The sequence below is a fragment of the Pelophylax lessonae genome (genome assembly GCF_965119305.1).
Source record: "Pelophylax lessonae genome assembly, chromosome: 10".
Lineage (NCBI taxonomy): Eukaryota > Metazoa > Chordata > Amphibia > Anura > Ranidae > Pelophylax > Pelophylax lessonae.
Window position 1 is genome coordinate 69,364,768 of NC_138777.1, and position 17,954 is coordinate 69,382,721.

At 42.6% G+C, this 17,954-nt stretch overlaps 1 protein-coding gene across 2 annotated transcripts in view; it reads left to right on the forward strand.

Annotated features, from left to right (window-relative positions):
- The first annotated feature begins 3,472 nt into the window (after positions 1-3,472).
- The window catches only part of LOC309565640 (ras-related and estrogen-regulated growth inhibitor-like), a 117,210-nt gene continuing 102,728 nt past the window's right edge, over positions 3,473-17,954 (forward strand). Inside the window, exon 1 of one of the 2 annotated variants that reach the window (XM_082270596.1) lies at positions 3,473-3,854. In XM_082270596.1, the coding sequence (XP_082126722.1) occupies positions 3,746-3,854 (109 nt within the window). In that variant the 5' untranslated portion in view covers positions 3,473-3,745. The remainder of the gene's footprint in view (positions 3,855-17,954) is intronic. The other variant, XM_082270595.1, reaches the window with a different exon arrangement.

Below are 17,954 nucleotides of genomic sequence, written 5' to 3' on the forward strand. Positions count from 1 at the left end.
TTCATATGATGTCTGCTCACTCTCGATGCGCTTACGCGGCCATGAAGCGGCGATCAGTGATGCACTCTGTCCCTGGGACACAGCCCATCACCAATCCCGGTAAAGAGCCAATGACAAGGCTCTTTTCCTATGTGATCAGCTGTGATCAATCACATCTGATCACATGTAAACAAGGAAATGTCGGTTATCGTCATTCCTCTCCTCAAGCTGACAGCGTGTGAGGAGAGGAGAGGCGATAAGTGGCATTTCCTAACAGGGGAGATCTGCACAGATAATTAGGGCACTGATAGTTAGTGCCCTGATGATCAGTGCAGCCTCTTTAGTGCCCAGCAGTGATGACAATCAGTGCCTAGCAGTAATGCCAATCAGTGATGCCAATCAGTGCCCATCAGTGATGCCTGTCAGTACTGCCTTTCAGTGCCCATCAGCGCCTGCTCATTAGTGCTGCCTATCAGTGCTTCCAATCTGTGTCACCTATCAGTGCTCATAAGTTTCGCCTACCAGCAGGGCTGCTTTTAGAGATTGCGGGGCCCCGTACAGACTAGCTGGCAGCCCCCCTCCCCCAAAGAAAATATTAAAGATATATTTAGCTAAAATTATAACAAAATCACTATTATCAGACACAAATATAACATAACTCACATAATTCCTGCTAAATCTAAAAAAAAAAAAAAAAAACTATGTTAAATAAAAATGAAGATGAGATAAGAAAAATATACAGGCTGGGCAGTTGGAGTTCAGTGATCAGAGAGACAGACTGAGAGAAACAAAGTTACAAATAAAGTCCTGAGCAGAGATAACATTAGAGCCTGTGCTGGGAGGGGGGCCCACACAAGGGAGGGGGATTAGTGAGGGACCACTGTCTATTTCTCAGCAGATAAAAGCTGATAGCAGGGAGATGAACAGATTAGATTCAGGTGCTGGAGGAAGATTTCTGTATTTGTTGTCCATCACTAATCCCCCTCCCTGGGTGGGCCCTCCTGTGTGCTCGGGCCCCCTACAAGAGGGCTGGTGGTCCCCCCCTATCAGCGGCCCTGCCTACCAGTGCCCATTAGTGCCACCTATCAGTGCTACCTATCAGTGCCGATTAGTGCCACTTATCAGTGCTGCCTATCAGTGCCGCCTATCGGTACCCATCAGTGCTGCAAATCAGTGCTGCCTATCAGTTCCCATTAGTGCTGCAAATTAGTGCCCCCTCATCACTGCAGCCTCATCAGTGCCCGTTAGTGCAGCCTCCTCAGCGCACATCAGTGAAGGAGAAAAATTACTTATTTACAACATTTTTTAACAGGAACTAAGAAAAAAAAATTTTTCTTTTCCAAATTTTCTGTCCTGTAAAATTACCTGGAAATTGGTAAGCAATATCTTTTCTCACAGTTACTGAAAGAAAAGCGTGACTGAAAGACTAGGTTGTGAAACTGAGGGGACCCTGCGCTTATGGAAAATGTGCTTATGTGCCAAAATATACTAGTAAATGTGTTAAAAGCTGCTAGCTGCAGTGTAAAAGTGCTTGGTGCTCTTTTAAAATATATAAAACTGTGATTTGCAGCGCTGCTTAAACTTATAAATAATGCTATCAAGAAATTTATAAATATATAAATATATAGAAAATCATGAACTTCATAAAAATTTATGAAAATCATAAAGTGCTGTTAAATCAAATCATCAATTCCTGTTAAATCAGTGCAAGTATAAATAAATCAGTGTCCATTAAATCATCATATTGCTGTGATGAATCTTTCCACCTAAAATCATACAGGTGCTTAAGTGCTCGATCTGTGCTTTATTCGGGGTCTCCCCCTTTGGTTATCTACTCACCGCCAAATGATTGTTTTCAGGCATGTAAGAGCTGTTGTACACTGCTTCTCCACTTGATGTGCAATTATTGCTGTGAATACAGATTCATCCCCGATGTCCTCATGAAAAGAGAGCCATTCATGGTGAAGATCGTTTTTAAAAAGTATTTATTTAGGGTAAAACAATGGGGATATACTCACAAACACAGCACAATAACATGCAGAAATAGAGAGAGCGGCTCGGTGGCTAGCTGCTCCCGCAGCATCCACTCCACCGGCCGGAGGTCACGTGATTCCCTCGACCAATCGCTAGACGCGTTTCGATGTAGAACACATCGTCATCTGTAGCTACAGATGACGATGTGTTCTACATCGAAACGCGTCTAGCGATTGGTCGAGCGTCTAGCGATTGGTAGCTACAGATGACGATGTGTTCTACATCGAAACGCGTCTAGCGATTGGTCGAGCGAATCACGTGAATCACGTGAATCTGTATTCACAGCAATAATTGCACATCAAGTGGAGAAGCAGTGTACAACAGCTCTTACATGCCTGAAAACAATCATTTGGCGGTGAGTAGATAACCAAAGGGGGAGACCCCGAATAAAGCACAGATCGAGCACTTAAGCACCTGTATGATTTTAGGTGGAAAGATTCATCACAGCAATATGATGATTTAATGGACACTGATTTATTTATACTTGCACTGATTTAACAGGAATTGATGATTTGATTTAACAGCACTTTATGATTTTCATGCATTTTTATGAAGTTCATGATTTTCTATATATTTATAAATTTCTTGATAGCATTATTTATAAGTTTAAGCAGCGCTGCAAATCACAGTTTTATATATGAAAGACTAGGTTGTCTGCCATTTCTGAACTCATTCTGAAAGTGCTAGTTTCCTGGCTGTCATGCTGATTCCATAGCATCAATTCTTTTTGAGTCACTGACCTAGAATACATGGGCACATCAGGAGTTCTGACTCAACTGGTTAAATGCCTTTTCTAAAGCCAAATACAGAAAGGTTGGAAGGATGCAATGGTAGGCTACACATTTCTCTTAATATAAATTACATTGTCAGTAGATACCTCCATGTTATGGTCGGACAATGAAAACAACTTTTTTTCCCCCATGAAAGCGGAGTTACCCTTTAATGTTTTCCAACAGGAACTGCCTTTATTGACGTTTATACAGCATGTTTTACAGATTCATGACTTTTCTGAGTCAGACCTATTAAAAAAAAAACAGAGAGAAAAAAAAAAGATTAAAATAAGAAGCATAATTGACAGCACAGAACAGAAGTAAGATAGCAATACAAGTCAATTAAATCATTAAGTCAGTTTAAGGACAACTTTTCCTTCAGTGGCCTAAGTAAACAACTAGGTATGAAAACCTAGACAGTCTGAAGAGCCCCCGAAGGTCTCAATGGGCCCCATGTGGCCCCTATGCTGCAGGTTGGACACCGCAATTCTACATTTTTCTCTCACGACAGGTTTCCTATAAAAGGTCTACATTCCAAATCATGTGCTTAGATTCTCCTAACGGAACGTCAGACAAGCATCCTTGGCTGCAAAGGGTTAAATGCAAAGTCCATTTACTCAGTGTAACCCGGTGACACTCCATAATGATTTCTGCATCTAAACAATCCCAATCTTTGCCAGAAAGTCTCAAAGTACATTGCATGCAATTTTCTGCTTGAACAGCCAGAAGAATAGGAGGCGGGAATACAATGGGAAGTAGGCAGGAAATATTCGATTTAGAGAAGAGAGGTTGGCTGCAGCTCAGAAATGTATTTATTTCTTGCCAAACCAAAATGCACAGCACCAGAGAGTGAATTACATGGCACATCAGGACAGCTTAGCCCTCAGCTGACACTCATCGTAGCCTCGCTGCTGTCTGCTTAATTGAATTGGCTGCGCCAGCATTACAGAGCCCATTCTGCGATGACCTCGAACTTTCCACTCGCAAAAACTCTGAGACGATCATGGAGTTTACCTCCGACACGGAATATCCGCATTGTAGTGCTGGGCCAAAGTGCAGTGGGAAAAACAGGTACCTTTGCTTTATGTTATAGATGCAAAATACTTATCTACAAGCTTCATAATCAAGCAAGGAGCAAGTGACGTAGCAATGAATCTGAATTAGTTTTCAATCATTATGCTCCTCGCTTGACTGAGCAAGACAACATATCTGTGTTACTGGAGGTCACATGTTTGCTGGTTGTCCCATGTCCACCCAAAGCTGATGTTTTAGTTATGGGTGGAAGGTGCTAGTTTCTTATATCTCCTGGGAACTCTGGAGATAAATCCTCCTCTTGGAAATGCCTGTCTTTGTCTATCTTTAACACCAGATTCTCACTCCTTCGGCTGGAGCAAGATCACTTGCCTGCGCAGTAAAATTGTATTCCCAGCACTGATACTGGGACTTCCATGACCAGAGCCGGTAGGCAGAACTGGGAATTTGGGGTTAATAATCTCATTGTTGAAGTTCCTGAAATATATAATAGAATACATTTTTATTGCCAATTTATGTACCAGTACACAATGGCAGTGCACAGGTCAGCGATGACATGCCATGAGCAGTAACCCACAGCAAACAATCCGAAATTATTATTTTTTTGATAGACTCCAGTAAACTAAAACTGTGATGATAGATGTTATTCCACTTTTAACTGCTTTGTTGAATAAACCTTATAGTGGCCGTACAAGCTTCAACAAACTATCGATTTATTCTCTGATCAATCTCCCCTGATAAGAATTATCAATTTATAGTCAAAAATCCATTCAACCTATATGGTACAAACAGCGAAGTAGATTTTGAAGATATGATTGTAAGATATCGACTGCAGCTCAGTTTTCGCTATGCATCTTCCTAACCTGATACAAATGTGATCAGATTCATGAACAAGGCAACTCAGTGCCTGCAGTGCCGATCGATGCATTGATAATTTTCAGCCTTGACCAATAGACTCAGTTTGATCGAATCTGACCTAATTCAATTCCAAACTGATTGGAAGAGAAGTTAGACCTATTCAATAGTTTGCTGATTTGATCATGTTGATTGAATTGCACAGTGATCAGACAATAAAATCAGTGTGTATTGCTACGATCCGACACCTTCTTTCTGATTGTTTAATATTAATTGTTGCACTTTACACATATCTTGCCTTATTTTACATAGATGGGTTTATTGTGCGTCATGTCACTTGTTATCTCTAAACCAGATAGGTGTCGCTCCAGCTGGTATGGAATTACACACAGCCAAATGTGGCTCATGGTTCAGCCCGTGGGTTGAACAAGAGAAAATCAACCGAATCCCCCATCTATGCTATACCACGTAGATAGGGGAATTTCCACTGCCATCTTTTGCATTCAGCAGACACGACTGTCTAAATACAGTGAAAAAAAAGAAAGAAAAAGGAGGCGCAAACACCTAGTGCATTACCCGTGGTCACTGTTTGCAAAATTTTAATAAAAATGCCAAATGCCAATTATTATTAAAATTTTGCAAACAGTGACCACGGTTAATGCACTAGGTGTTTGCGCCTCCTTTTTCTTTTTTTCTGTGTACCTATGTTGGAGTTCCCTGCCTGAGGAGAGCAGCACGCCAGTCTTCCCCTTCGGAGTGATTTTTTTAATTAACTTTTGTCGAGCCAATTGGTGCTTGCAGGGCCCCTTCACAGCTCAAATTTTCAGCTTGAAATGTCCTGCTGAATCTGAGCCATTTATAGCCAGCTTAAAGCGGAGTTCCTCCCAGTGAACGTTTTTTTTTTTATAAAAATACCCCCGGGACAGTCAGGGCTAGTGCATTCCACAATGGATAGCCTCTGATCTTTCCCGGGTTGCACTTACCTGCAAGAAGAAATACTTACCTTGAAAATGTATTCTCCAGCGCTGCCATCTCAGGTGTGGGCAGCTTGAAGCCAGCGCGATCCTCTTCTGTGTCCTCTTCCGTCTTCTTCGGTCCCACGATGCACTGCACCGGCCTTGCCGTCACTTCCGGTGCCGCAGCGTCATCCCTGCACAGCTTCTGGGCATGCCCAGAAGCTGTTTTGCAAGGTATGACGCGCCTACACCGGAACTGACGTTGGGGCCGGTGCAGGCGCATTGATTCCTGGGAGCGATGACGTTCAGCTCCCAGGAATCATTGCAAAGCGGAAGTGACGGCGCGGGCCGTGGCCGAGGAAGGTGGAAGTGGATGGTAAGGTAAGTATATTTTTCTTTCTACGAGGTAAGTAAAAAAAAAAGTGCGATTATCCATTTGTTTTTCAGGTGACCTGGAGCGAGAAGATGGAGGTAAGTATAATTTTAGGGTGGAACTCCACTTCAAATAAGGACTTTAAATTATAATAAAGTCTCTCTTTTTTCACCTAAAATGAAAAAAGAGGTTTATACTCCCCTGCTCTGTAGAAGGATAGTGCAAAGAGGGACCCACCTACCTCCTCTTCTTGTGTCCCCTGCCAGTGCAGTCCTCTCCTCCCCCCCCCCCCCCGAGTGTGCCTCCATAGCAAGCTGTGTGCTGTGGGGGCACACGTGCAAGCGCACTCTTGAGCCAGCCTGTGTGCATCCATAGACACACAGTGTGGTTTGGCCACGCCTCCCCCCCACTCTCTCCTCACTGAATTTTACTGACAGCAGCAGGAGCCAATTGGTCCCCCACCCCATGACCTTTTTCACTGGATAATCCCCATAAAACATAAACACATGCCCAGTGAGGTGATGTACACCAGGTCCCACCTTGGCATCTTCATCTTTGACATCATCATTAGGCCAGCTGTCTCTGCTAGGCCCTTGCAGCTGGCCTGCTGATGATGAGAAAGCACCATGTTGTGTCATCGGGGCTGGCTGCAAGTATCAGGAAGAAACAACTGTGGCGTTGTGGGATGTGTGACGTGGGTATCCCAGGAGGCTAGTGACATGTCATTCTTTTCTAGGCAAGAACCCAGGAAGTGGGGAGAAGAGAGTGGCAGCTTACCAGAATGAATTGGCTTCCAATTTAATGGAAAAGCCAAATGTGCTGTAGGGAAATGACTTTCCACACAAAACCATGCAGGCACTGGTTAACCTGGCGTGCTTTGGATCAGGATGTCTTTCCTGGTGTGTTCATATTAGATATAAACAATCATAGCGTGATACTGTATATAGAAAGCTATTTATTGAATAAAAAAGTGCACTCACATTTCAAACTGCTAAAATGAACATGTATATAGTCTTGCTGCAGAGTTAGCTCTAATTAGGATAGCAAACGGAGTGTGGTGATGTCACGTCTGGTCCCACCCACGTCACCACGCTCCTGGGCCGTTTGCTATCCTGATTAGAGCTAACGCTGCAGCAATCGTATGGACTATATATATATATATATATATATATATATATATATATATATATATATATATATTCATTTTAACAGTTTAAAAATGTGAGGGCACTTTTTTATTCCATTCCTCTCAGCTAAGAGAAGGAAACTGAGGCTACAAATGGCACAGGCTCACCAAAATTGAACAATAGAAAAATGGAAAAACATTGCTTGATCTGATGTCTCGATTTCAGCTGTGACATTCAGAAGGTAGAGTCAGAATTTGGCATAAACAACATGAATGCATGGATCCATGCCTTATATCAGTGGTTCAGGCTGGTGGTGATGGTGTAATGATGTCGGGGATATTTTCTTGGCACACTTTGGGCCACGTAGTACCAATTAACCACTTGCTGACCAGTCACTGGGACTGTACTGCGGCAAAGTGGCTTGATTCCGTTCAGCGACGTAGACCTACGTCGCTGGACTCCTCCCCTTCTGGGCGGCGCTCGCGCCGCCGGAGGCTTGCTCCCGCTGTGTTCAGTCACAGCGAGAGTAGGGCCAGGGGAGGAGCAGCGGCGATCGCCCCTGCTCTTCCCCGATCGTCTGGGAATCGAGTCTGGAGATCCGCCCGCTTGTGTAAACAAAGCGGGCGGATCTCCTAAGTGACAAACAGAGACAGATTGCAGGGTTCAGCATAGCTGAACATGCGATCTGTCCCTGTGTCACTCAGTCACCTCCCCCCACACACGTTAGTAAGCACCAGGCATACATTAACCCCTCCCTCTCCAATAAAGTTAACCCCTTCCCTGCCAGTGTCATTTTTACAGTAACAGTGCATATATATATAGCACTGATTACTGCAGTAATGTCACTGATACCCCCAAAAGTGTCAAAAATGTCAGTCAAGGGTCCGATCTGTCTGCCGCAATGTCGCAGTCCCGCAAAAAAAATCGCAGATCGCCGCCATTACGCGTTAAAAAAAACCCACCAAAAATGACAGAAATATTTCCCTTAGTTAGTAAACGCAATAACTTTTGCGCAAACCAATCAAAATACGCTTATTGTGATTTTTTTTACCAAACATAGGTAGCAGAAAACAAATTGGCCAAAAATTTAAAAAAATTTTGATTTTTCCATCTTTTTTGGGGGGGAATTTCATATAAAAAATGTGAAAAATATTGTTATTTTTTCAAAATTTACGCTCTTTTTTTGTTTATAGCGCAATAAGTAAAATTCGCACAGGTGATCAAATACCACCAAAAGAAAGCTCTGTTTGTGGGAAAAAAAGGACGTAAGTTTCGTTTGGGTATGGCATCGCACGACCGCGCAATTGTCAGTTAAAGTTGCATAGTGCCGAATCACAAAAAGTGGCCTGGACGTAAGACAGCAAAATCCTCCGGTGGTAAAGTGGTTAAGCATTGTTTGAACGCCATGGCCTACCTGAGTATTGTTGCTGACCATGTCCATCCCTTTATGACTACAGTATATCATCTTCTGATGGCTCCTTCCAGCAGGATAATGCACCATGTCACAAAACTCAAATAATCTCAAACTGGTTTCTTAAACATGACAATGAGGGCACTGTACTCCAATGGCCTCCAGTTTCACCAGATCTAAATCCAATAGAGCACCTTTGGGATATGGTGGAACGGGAGATTTTCATCATGGATGTGCAGCCTACAAATCTTCAATAACTGCGTGATGCTATCATGTCAATATGGACCAAAATCTCTGAGGAATGTTTCCAACACCTTGTTGAATATATGCCACAAAGAATCAAGGCAGTTCTGAAGGCAAAATAAGGTCTAACCCTATACTAGCAAGGTGTACCTAAAAAAGTTGTCGGTGAGTGGATGTGTCCTCTCTACACAATGTGTGATACCACCTAGCAGAGAGTGTCCTTCAGCATATTGTGATTGCAAACACAGCTGTCCATTTTACATTTGCATACAGTTTTTAGCAAATCTGCATCCCAATCCTTTAGCACAATGTATAAACACAGTTACTTTTTTATTAGGGTCTTCTCCAGGTACATGGGGCACAGATCAGAAGTGAAAGTAGGGCACTCTTCAGTTCTGACCTCTTCCCTGCAGCTCCCCTGGTTCCTGATAAAGGAAAAGGAATTGACAGCACTCCAGGTTGAGTCAAAATCCAGATTTATTAACTGGACATCCAAATATGACAATCGTGACAAGGTAGACGCGTTTCACACACTGACTGTGTGCTTAACTACTTAAGCCCCGGAAGATTTTACCCCCTTCCTGACCAGGGGGTATTTTGCGATTCGGCACTGCGTGACTTTAACGGACAATTGCGCGGTCGTGCGACGCTGTACCTAAACGAATTTGGCGTCCTTTTTTTCCCACAAACAAAGCTTTCTTTTGGTGGTATTTGATCACCTGTGCGATTTTTTGATCACGCGCTATAAACAAAAAAAAGCGTCAATTTTGCAAAAATAGCAATATTTTTCACATTTTTTTATATGAAATTCCCCCCCAAAAAATGTAAAAATCAAAATTTTTTAACATTTTCAGCCAATTTGTTTTATGCTACCTATTTTTGGTAAAAAAAAATCGCAAAAAGCGTATTTTGATTGGTTTGCGCAAAAGTTATCGCGTTTACTAACAAAGGGAAAGATTTTTGTCATTTTTGTTGTTTTTTTTTTTTTAACGCGTAATGGCGGCGATCTGCGATTTTTTTTTTTGAGGTACTGCTACATTGCGGCGGGCAGATCGGACCCTTGACTGACATTTTTGACACTTTTGGGGTTACCAGTGACATTTCTACAGTAATCAGTGCTATATATATGCACTGTTACTGTAAAAATACACTGGTAGTGAAGGGGTTAACTTTATTTGAGAGGGAGGGGCTGTGTGTGTCCCTAGGGGCGTGCTTTCTACTGTGATTGGCTGTGGCTTTAGCTGTATGAACGGTGATCAACGGTTCTACATAGTAGAACCGTATGATCATCAATCATACAGAGGGGAGAATGACAGGCAGCTTGTTTACACAAGCCGCCTGACTTTCTCCCTCTCCCCCGCCGATCGCCGAGTGACCGGTGGACATCGGGTCCGCCGGTCACACGCGCGGGGGGGTGCGTGACCGCGCGGGAGCGCGCCTCCGGGGGCACGCGCTCGCTTCCTAGACCCTCACAAGCGAGCGACGTAGACCTAAGGGGCTGACTGACGACGTAGATCTGCGTTAGGCAGTCGGCAAGTGGTTAATCATTACGGTAATGATTAAGCACACAGTCAGTGTGTGAAACGCGTCTACCTTGTCACGATTGTCATATTTGGATGTCCAGTCAATAAATCTGGATTTTGACTCAACCTGGAGTTCTGCCAATTCCTTTTCCTTTATCAAGTTTCCACGGAGGCGAGGCGGGGCATGCACCTGTGTGAGTCATCAGGCAATTACACCACCTTGAGGAGTGAGTTCTTGTCTCTTCAATTGCAATCCCCTGGTTCCTGCCGATGACCTCCTCTATCCCTTGGTGCCCTTAAACAGAAACCCAGCTATTACTATTTTGTTCTTTGAAAGGCTCTACTTTTCTGTTTATTTGCACCACTTTTGCCTTTTTGTGATGAATGAGACCCAGTGCCCTTCCACAGCTAGAAGCTGCCTAGGTTGGTACAATACTTCTAGCCCCTTTAGCTGGTGTTGTTGCTGTTATATAGGATAGGGCGAGTTGATGTACCAGTGTGATCTCCTGCTGAGACAGTGGAGAGTGGTGGTGTGTGGTCCGTCTCTTCTGTCTGGGGCACAATGTTCTTTCCCAGACACATTTATACAGTTCATGTCATTAGGCCATGCTCATTGTGGTTATTCCTTTTCCAAATTGCTCCTTGATGCAAACAGAGCTGAAATTGTGCCACAACTCATATCCTTCAGCTGAGGCATCCAACTGATCACTTAATTATAGTATATTCCCACCTATTGAGTACTAACGTATTTCTAGTAACATATGCAATAAGAAATCTCATTGTTGGAATTGCTTGTTGATTTGCAATATATACAATATACAGTATTTGCAATTTATTGCAATTGCAAATACTTTACAATATATAACATATTTAGGAATGAAGTACCACTACCTTGGTTTTTAGGAGAGTTCTAAAGGTTTGAGATTTGCAGAAAATGTATGTACAGACTTGCCCAGGACATTTTTTAAACCTTAAAATTTAACTCCACTTTTGTTGAGAAAAAAAGCATTCTCCCCTGTGTGATCCATGTACATTACAAGAATTTTAACAAACTTTGTTGCATATTCCTACCTTTTTGTTATTCTAAAGAAATCACTGTGATTCTCTGTGTCCATGTGCGAAATCTAATGGGAGTGGTTTAATAATTATCAATCAGCTGCGGCACCTGCAGAGCACTGAGCAAAGAGGCAGGGTCTGCATCCATTTAGGTATGTGTGCCTATTGTGAGTATCTCAGCAAAAATGACATTTTTGCTGCAGGGGATGCCTGAAATCTGACTTGTATCATATTCTGTGTACAGAACACCTCCAGGTAGCCATATTGCATTGTAATTTCAGAAAATTACAGCAGCTGCAGATTGAAAAGGAAAGGTATTTTTTTTATAACATTCAATTACAATATGATTTGTGTAGCGTCTGTATACACTATATTATTCATTCTTTATTTGCTATTTTGTTACCCTTTAATGCACAGAATAGCTTTTGAGCTATGGCCAGCAGGCTTTGACGGACCAATAATAGGGCTTTTGATTAGGCCAGACCCTTTACTGTAAAAGAGAGGGGCCTTAAAGTGGTTGTAAATGCAGAAGGTTTTAAAAAACATCTTCTTTGTGCAGCAGCCCCCCCCTCATACTTACCTGAGCTCCCTCTAGATCCAGCGATGTTGCACAAGAGACTCGGCTGTCTGGAACTCCCCAACTCATTGGCTGAGACAGCAGCAGGGCACCATTGGCCAATGAAGGAAGAAAGGGGGTGGGACCGGGTGGCGGTTCGGTGTCTGAATGGACACAGGGAGCTGCAACTCAGCTCGGGTGCCCCCATAGCAAGCTGCTTGCCGTGGGGGCACTCAACAGGAGAGAAGGGCCAGGAGCACCAAAGAGAGACCTGCGACCAGGAGGATCTGGGCTGCTCTGTGAAAAACCACTGCACAGAGCAGGTAAGTATAACATGTTTGGTATTTTTAACGGAAAAAAAAGTATCACTTTAAACATATTAGGGCAGTTAGGAAACTGTACTTTAATTCAGACTACTGGCTCTTTAGGCAATCAACCTCTTTGCTTTCTTGTTTTTTTTTTTTCTTGTAATTCTGGGCTTTTTAACCACTTGACCTCAGGAAAATTTCCCCCCTTCACAAGCAGGCAATTTTTTGCGATACAGCACTGCTTTACTTTAACTGACAATTGCACGATCATGCAACGTTGTGCCCAAATAAAATTTATGACATTTTTTTCCCCCCATTCCTCTTCCTTTTGGTGGTATTTGATCACCACTGCCTTTTTATTTTTTGTGCTACTGGTATAAACAAACAAAAAAAAAAAAAACTGATAATTTTACTTTCTGCTATAAAGCCTATCCAATAAAAAAAAATAAAATGTAAAAAAATCAAATTTATTCATAAATGTAGGCCAATATGTGTTCTGCTACATTTCTTTGGTAAACAAAATCCCAATAAGAGTATATTGATTTGTGTGTGCAAAAGTTATAGTAGCTACAAACTATGGTATACAGTATATACTTAATTTTTTTTCTATACTAGTAATGGCGGCGATCAGTAACTTATAGCGGGACTGCAATATTGTGGAGGACAATTGGACACTAAACACTTTTGCTACTTTGTGGGAACCAGTGCCACCAATACAGTGATCAGTGCTAAAAATATGCACGGTCACTGTACTTAAGACACTGGCTGGAAAGGGGTTAAACATCTAGGGCGATCAAAGGGTTAACTGTGCACCTAACCAGTTTTTTTTGTGTAACCTGTGTGCTGCTTTAACCACTTAAATTTTACTTTGCTTTGCAGGGACACAAAATCCATCACTTTTCCCGTCAGAGTGTAGCTCTGCCTTGTTTACATAGGCAAAGCTCCATTCTGTGTTTCTGCCCAACAATCAGCCGGTGCCGGCGGACATCCATTGCATGGCACCCGCAGATTGACTTCTGCTGTGAGTAATCACAGCAGAAGCGGCGCGCGCCCCCTAGGCAGAGGTGCAGAATCACGTATATACGGTATACCTGATTCTGCACAGAATAGCCACCCTGTAGCAGTATATCTGCCATAGGGGGGGTCTTTAAGAGGTTATAATGTAATTTTATTTTGTGGTTGATTTTAGGTTTAGCAGTTGTCATAGCCATAGCATTTTTTTTGCTTATCTTTAACACCTTCCCGCCCACATTACCTCATATGACGTGCTGGGCTTTGAGTGGGGATATCTGAATGAGTCCTGCAGCTGCTGGCATCATTCAGATATAATTTTTTTCAGCCAGCGATTCCCTTCACCATAAGGACAATCATAGCAGCTGTTCAGCTGCATGATTGTTCTTACAGGCGGTGGAAGGGGACGTACCCCCCCCCTCCCTCCAGTGCTTTCACCTCTTTACCCGTGTGATCGGCAAGCCGGAGAAGGGATCCAGAGGCGGTGAAAGTTCACCATAGAGAATATCGAGGACCAGATGGTCTCCGGCAGTCTCTATGAATCTTGGAGGCCCAGGTGCGGCGTTATGATGCCACGTCCGGCCCGGCATTTGTAAACACTGCCGTGATCTTGGCTGGAAAGCCAAAATCGTTTTTTTTTTCTTTCCATAAAGAGGACCTGTCATGCACTATTCCTATTACAAGGGATGTTTACATTCCTTGTAAAATTAAAGGGAAATACATATGTAAACGGAGTTCAATCCACACATGTGAGTTATCGCCACGAACATTAGAACGAGAGCAAAAATTCTAGCCCAAAACCTTTTCTGTAACTTTAAACTGGTAACCTGTAAAATATTTTAAAATGTTGCCTATGGAGATTTTTAAGTACCAAAGTTTGGCGCCATTCCACGAATGTGCACAATTTTCAAGCGTGACATGTTGGGTATCTATTTGCGTAACATCATCTATACAAAAAAATTGGGCTAACTTTAGTGTTTTGTTTTTTTATAAATTCATAAAAGTTTTTTTTTTTCAAAAAAAAAAAAAAAAACATGTTTGAAAAATTGCTATGCAAATTACATTAAATGACAGAAAAAGTTGCAACAACCGCCATTTTATTCCCTAGGGTCTCTGCTAAAAAACATATATAATGTGTGGGGGTTCTGAGTAATTTTCTAGCAAAAAAAATTATGATTTTTACATGTAGGAGCAGAGTTACATAGTTACATAGTAGGTGAGGTTGAATAAAGACAATAGTCCATCCAGTTCAACCTGTGTAGGTGTGTGTGCCTGTAATCATCTAACATAGCCCTTAATCTCCTGATCCTTGAGATGTAAGTCTAAGAGTCTTTTGAAAGTCACCATACTACCCGCAGAAACCACCTCTTGTGGTAGAGAATTCGACAATCTTGTAGCCCTAACAGTAAAGAACCCTCTATTCCCTTCTTTATTTTTATTGATAGGGTCTTTTTAAGTATAAGGATACTCAAAGCAGAGTATTCACTTGTTACCATCTGTTCTTGCAACTATCTTTTTTGCATCATGTCGCTGCATAGTTTCGAATGAAACAGTTTCGAGTGTGACAATAGCGAATGAAAATTCACTATTGTCACACAGATCCTCCTCCTGGCCAATCAGGAAGCGGGTTCTGAGACCCATTTCCCGATTGGCCGAAAGGAGAAGCCATGCCATTGGGCATGGAGGAGGAGACGCAGAAGACGGGGAAGAAGCCACCGCCACCTGCTGCTACAGATGGGTGAGTGAGCCGGGGGTCCTGTACTGTCATGCTGGGGGGGTCCTGTACTGTCATGCTGTGGTCCGGGGTGTGCGGCCTGGTGTGGTCTGGGGGGAAGGGGGGGTGTGTATGGTGCGGTCCGTCTGCCGCCCCCTCGGCCCATGGAGCACCAGCCGCCACTGCTTTTGGTGAAAAAGTGTCACTGCTAAAGCTATATAGAAAAAGGCTCTTTTTTAAACTGAAATGAATCAGATTGCTGCTGCCGTATGTAAGCCATGCTAACTGTAATAGAAAAAATCAATTCCACAGACAAATATGTGCTGCCAGCGTACAATAGTATGCCATAACACCATTTACAGCTTTAGGGCATCCCCCATGCATTTTATATAAAAGGTTTGTGTATTTTCAATCTTGCTCTTGAAGCCACATGAAAAGACTCTATGCTATACATTACAGTATTAAAAAAATACAAAAAACTGTGTCGGTAGATTTCCCCATGGCAGTTCACAGCTTTCCTTGCTTTTTTGACAGTAGTTTTCCTATTATCCCAAAAAAATAACATAATTTAACTTCAAAATTCACCTTCTGTAGACTTCGAGATTTGCTTCTAAATTTGGGTTTGCTAAATTTTGAACAAGATAACTTGAATCCCTGGCAAATTGAGTCCGGGCAGATTCACACATCACTAATTATATTTATGTGTGAGTGTACATATAAACTTTAATGGCATCCCAGTCTTAGTCTATAGAGTTCAACATTGAGTCGGCCCACCCTTTGCAGCTATAACAGCTTCAACTCCTCTGGGAAGGCTGTCACCTTAGGAGTTCCCTTCACTGGAACTAGGTGGCAAAGCCAACCCCTGAAAAAACAACCCCACACCATAATTCCCCCCTCCACCAAATGATGTGGACCAGTGCACAAAGCAAGGTCCAAAAATTCACGGATGAGTGAGTTTGGGGAGGAATATGACTGAGTCCTGATTTCAACCCAATACAACACCTTTGGGATGAATTAGAGCGGAGACTGCGAGCCAGGCCTTCTCATCCAACACCAATGCCTAACCTCACAAATGCGCTTCTGGAAGAATGGTCAAACATTCACATAGACACACTCATAAACCTTGTGGACAGCTTTCCCAGAAGAGCTGAAGCTGTTATAGCTGCAAAGGGTGGGCCAACTCAATATTGAACCCTACGGACTAAGACTGGGATGCCATTAAAGTTCATGTGCGTGTAAAGGCAGGTGTCCCAATACTTTTGACAATATAGTGTGTTTGTGTATATCTATCTATCTATCTATCTATCTATCTATCTATCTATCTATCTATCTATCTATCTATCTATCTATCTATCTATCTATCTATCTATCTATCCACTGTATATATATATATATATATATATATATATATATATATATATATATGTATATATATATATACACATACATACTCACACACACTCACCGGACACTTTATTACATAAAACCATGCTAGTACTGGTTTGGACCCCCTTTCACCTTCAGAAATGCCTTAATTATTTTGGTCCATATTGAGCATCACGCAGTTGTTACAGATTTCTCGAGTGCACATCAATGATGCAAATCTCCCGTTTCCACCGCATCCCAAAGGTGCTCTATTAGATTATGATCTGGCCACTGTGGAGGCCATTGGAGTACAGTGAACTCATTGTCATGTTCAAGAAACCAGTGGTGAGATGATTTGAGCTTTGTGACATGGTGCATTATCCTGCTGGAAGGAGCCATCAGAAGATGGGTACACTGTAGTCATAAAGGGATGGACATGGTCAGCAATAATACTCAGGTAGGCCGTGACGTTTAAATGATGCTCAATTGATACTAAGGGGCTCAAAGTGTGCCAAGAAAATATCCCCCACATCATTACACCACCCCACCAGTCTGATCCATTGATACAAGGCAGGATGGATCCATGCTTTCATGTTGTTTACGCCAAATTCTGACCCTACCATCTGAATGTCACAGCTGAAATCAAATCTAGACTCATCAGAACAGGCAATGTTTTTCCAATCTTCTATTGTCCAATTTTAGTGAGCCTGTGTGAATTGTAGCCTTAGTTTCCTGTTCTTAGCTGACAGAAATGGCACTCAGTGTGATCTTCTGCTCCTGCAACCCATCTGCTTCAAGGTTCGATGTGTTCAGAGATGGTATTCTGCAAACATTGGTTGTAATGAGTGTTTTTTTTAAGTTACTGTTGCCTTTCTATCATCTCAAATCAGTCTGCCCATTCTGACATCAACAAGGTATTTTTCTCCACACAACTGCCGCTCACTGGATATTTTTTTCTTTTTCGGAACATTCTCTGAAAATCCCGGTAGATCAGCAGTTTTTGAAAAAAAAGGACGTCAAATTCGTTTAGGTACAGCGTCGCACGACCGCGCAATTGTCCGTTAAAGTCACGCAGTGCCGAATCGCAAAATACCCCCTGGTCAGGAAGGGGGTAAAATCTTCCGGGGCTTAAGTGGTTAATGGCATCCCAGTCTTAGCCCGTAGGGTTCAATATAGAGTTGACCCACCCTTTGGTGCTATAACAGCTTCAACTTTTCTGGGAAGGCTGTCCACAAGGTTTAGAAGAGTGTCTATGGGAAAATTTGATAATTTTTCCATAAGCGCATTTGTGAGGTTAGGCACTGATGTTGGAGGGAAGGCCTGGCTCGCAGTCTCCACTCTAATTCATCCCTAAGGTGTTCTGTCGGGTTGAGGTCAGTCAAGTTCCTCCACCCCAAACTCGCTCATCCATGTCTTTATGGACCTTGCTTTGTGCAATGGTCCAAGACATTTGGTGGAGGGGAGATTTTGGTGTGGGTTTGTTTTTCAGGGGTTGGGCTTGGCCCGTTAGTTCCAGTGAAGGGAACTCCTAAGGCAGTGATGGCAAACCTTGGCACCCCAAATGTTTTGGAACTATATTTCCCATGATGCTCAACTACACTGCAGAACGCATGAGCATCATGGGAAATGTAGTTCCAAAAC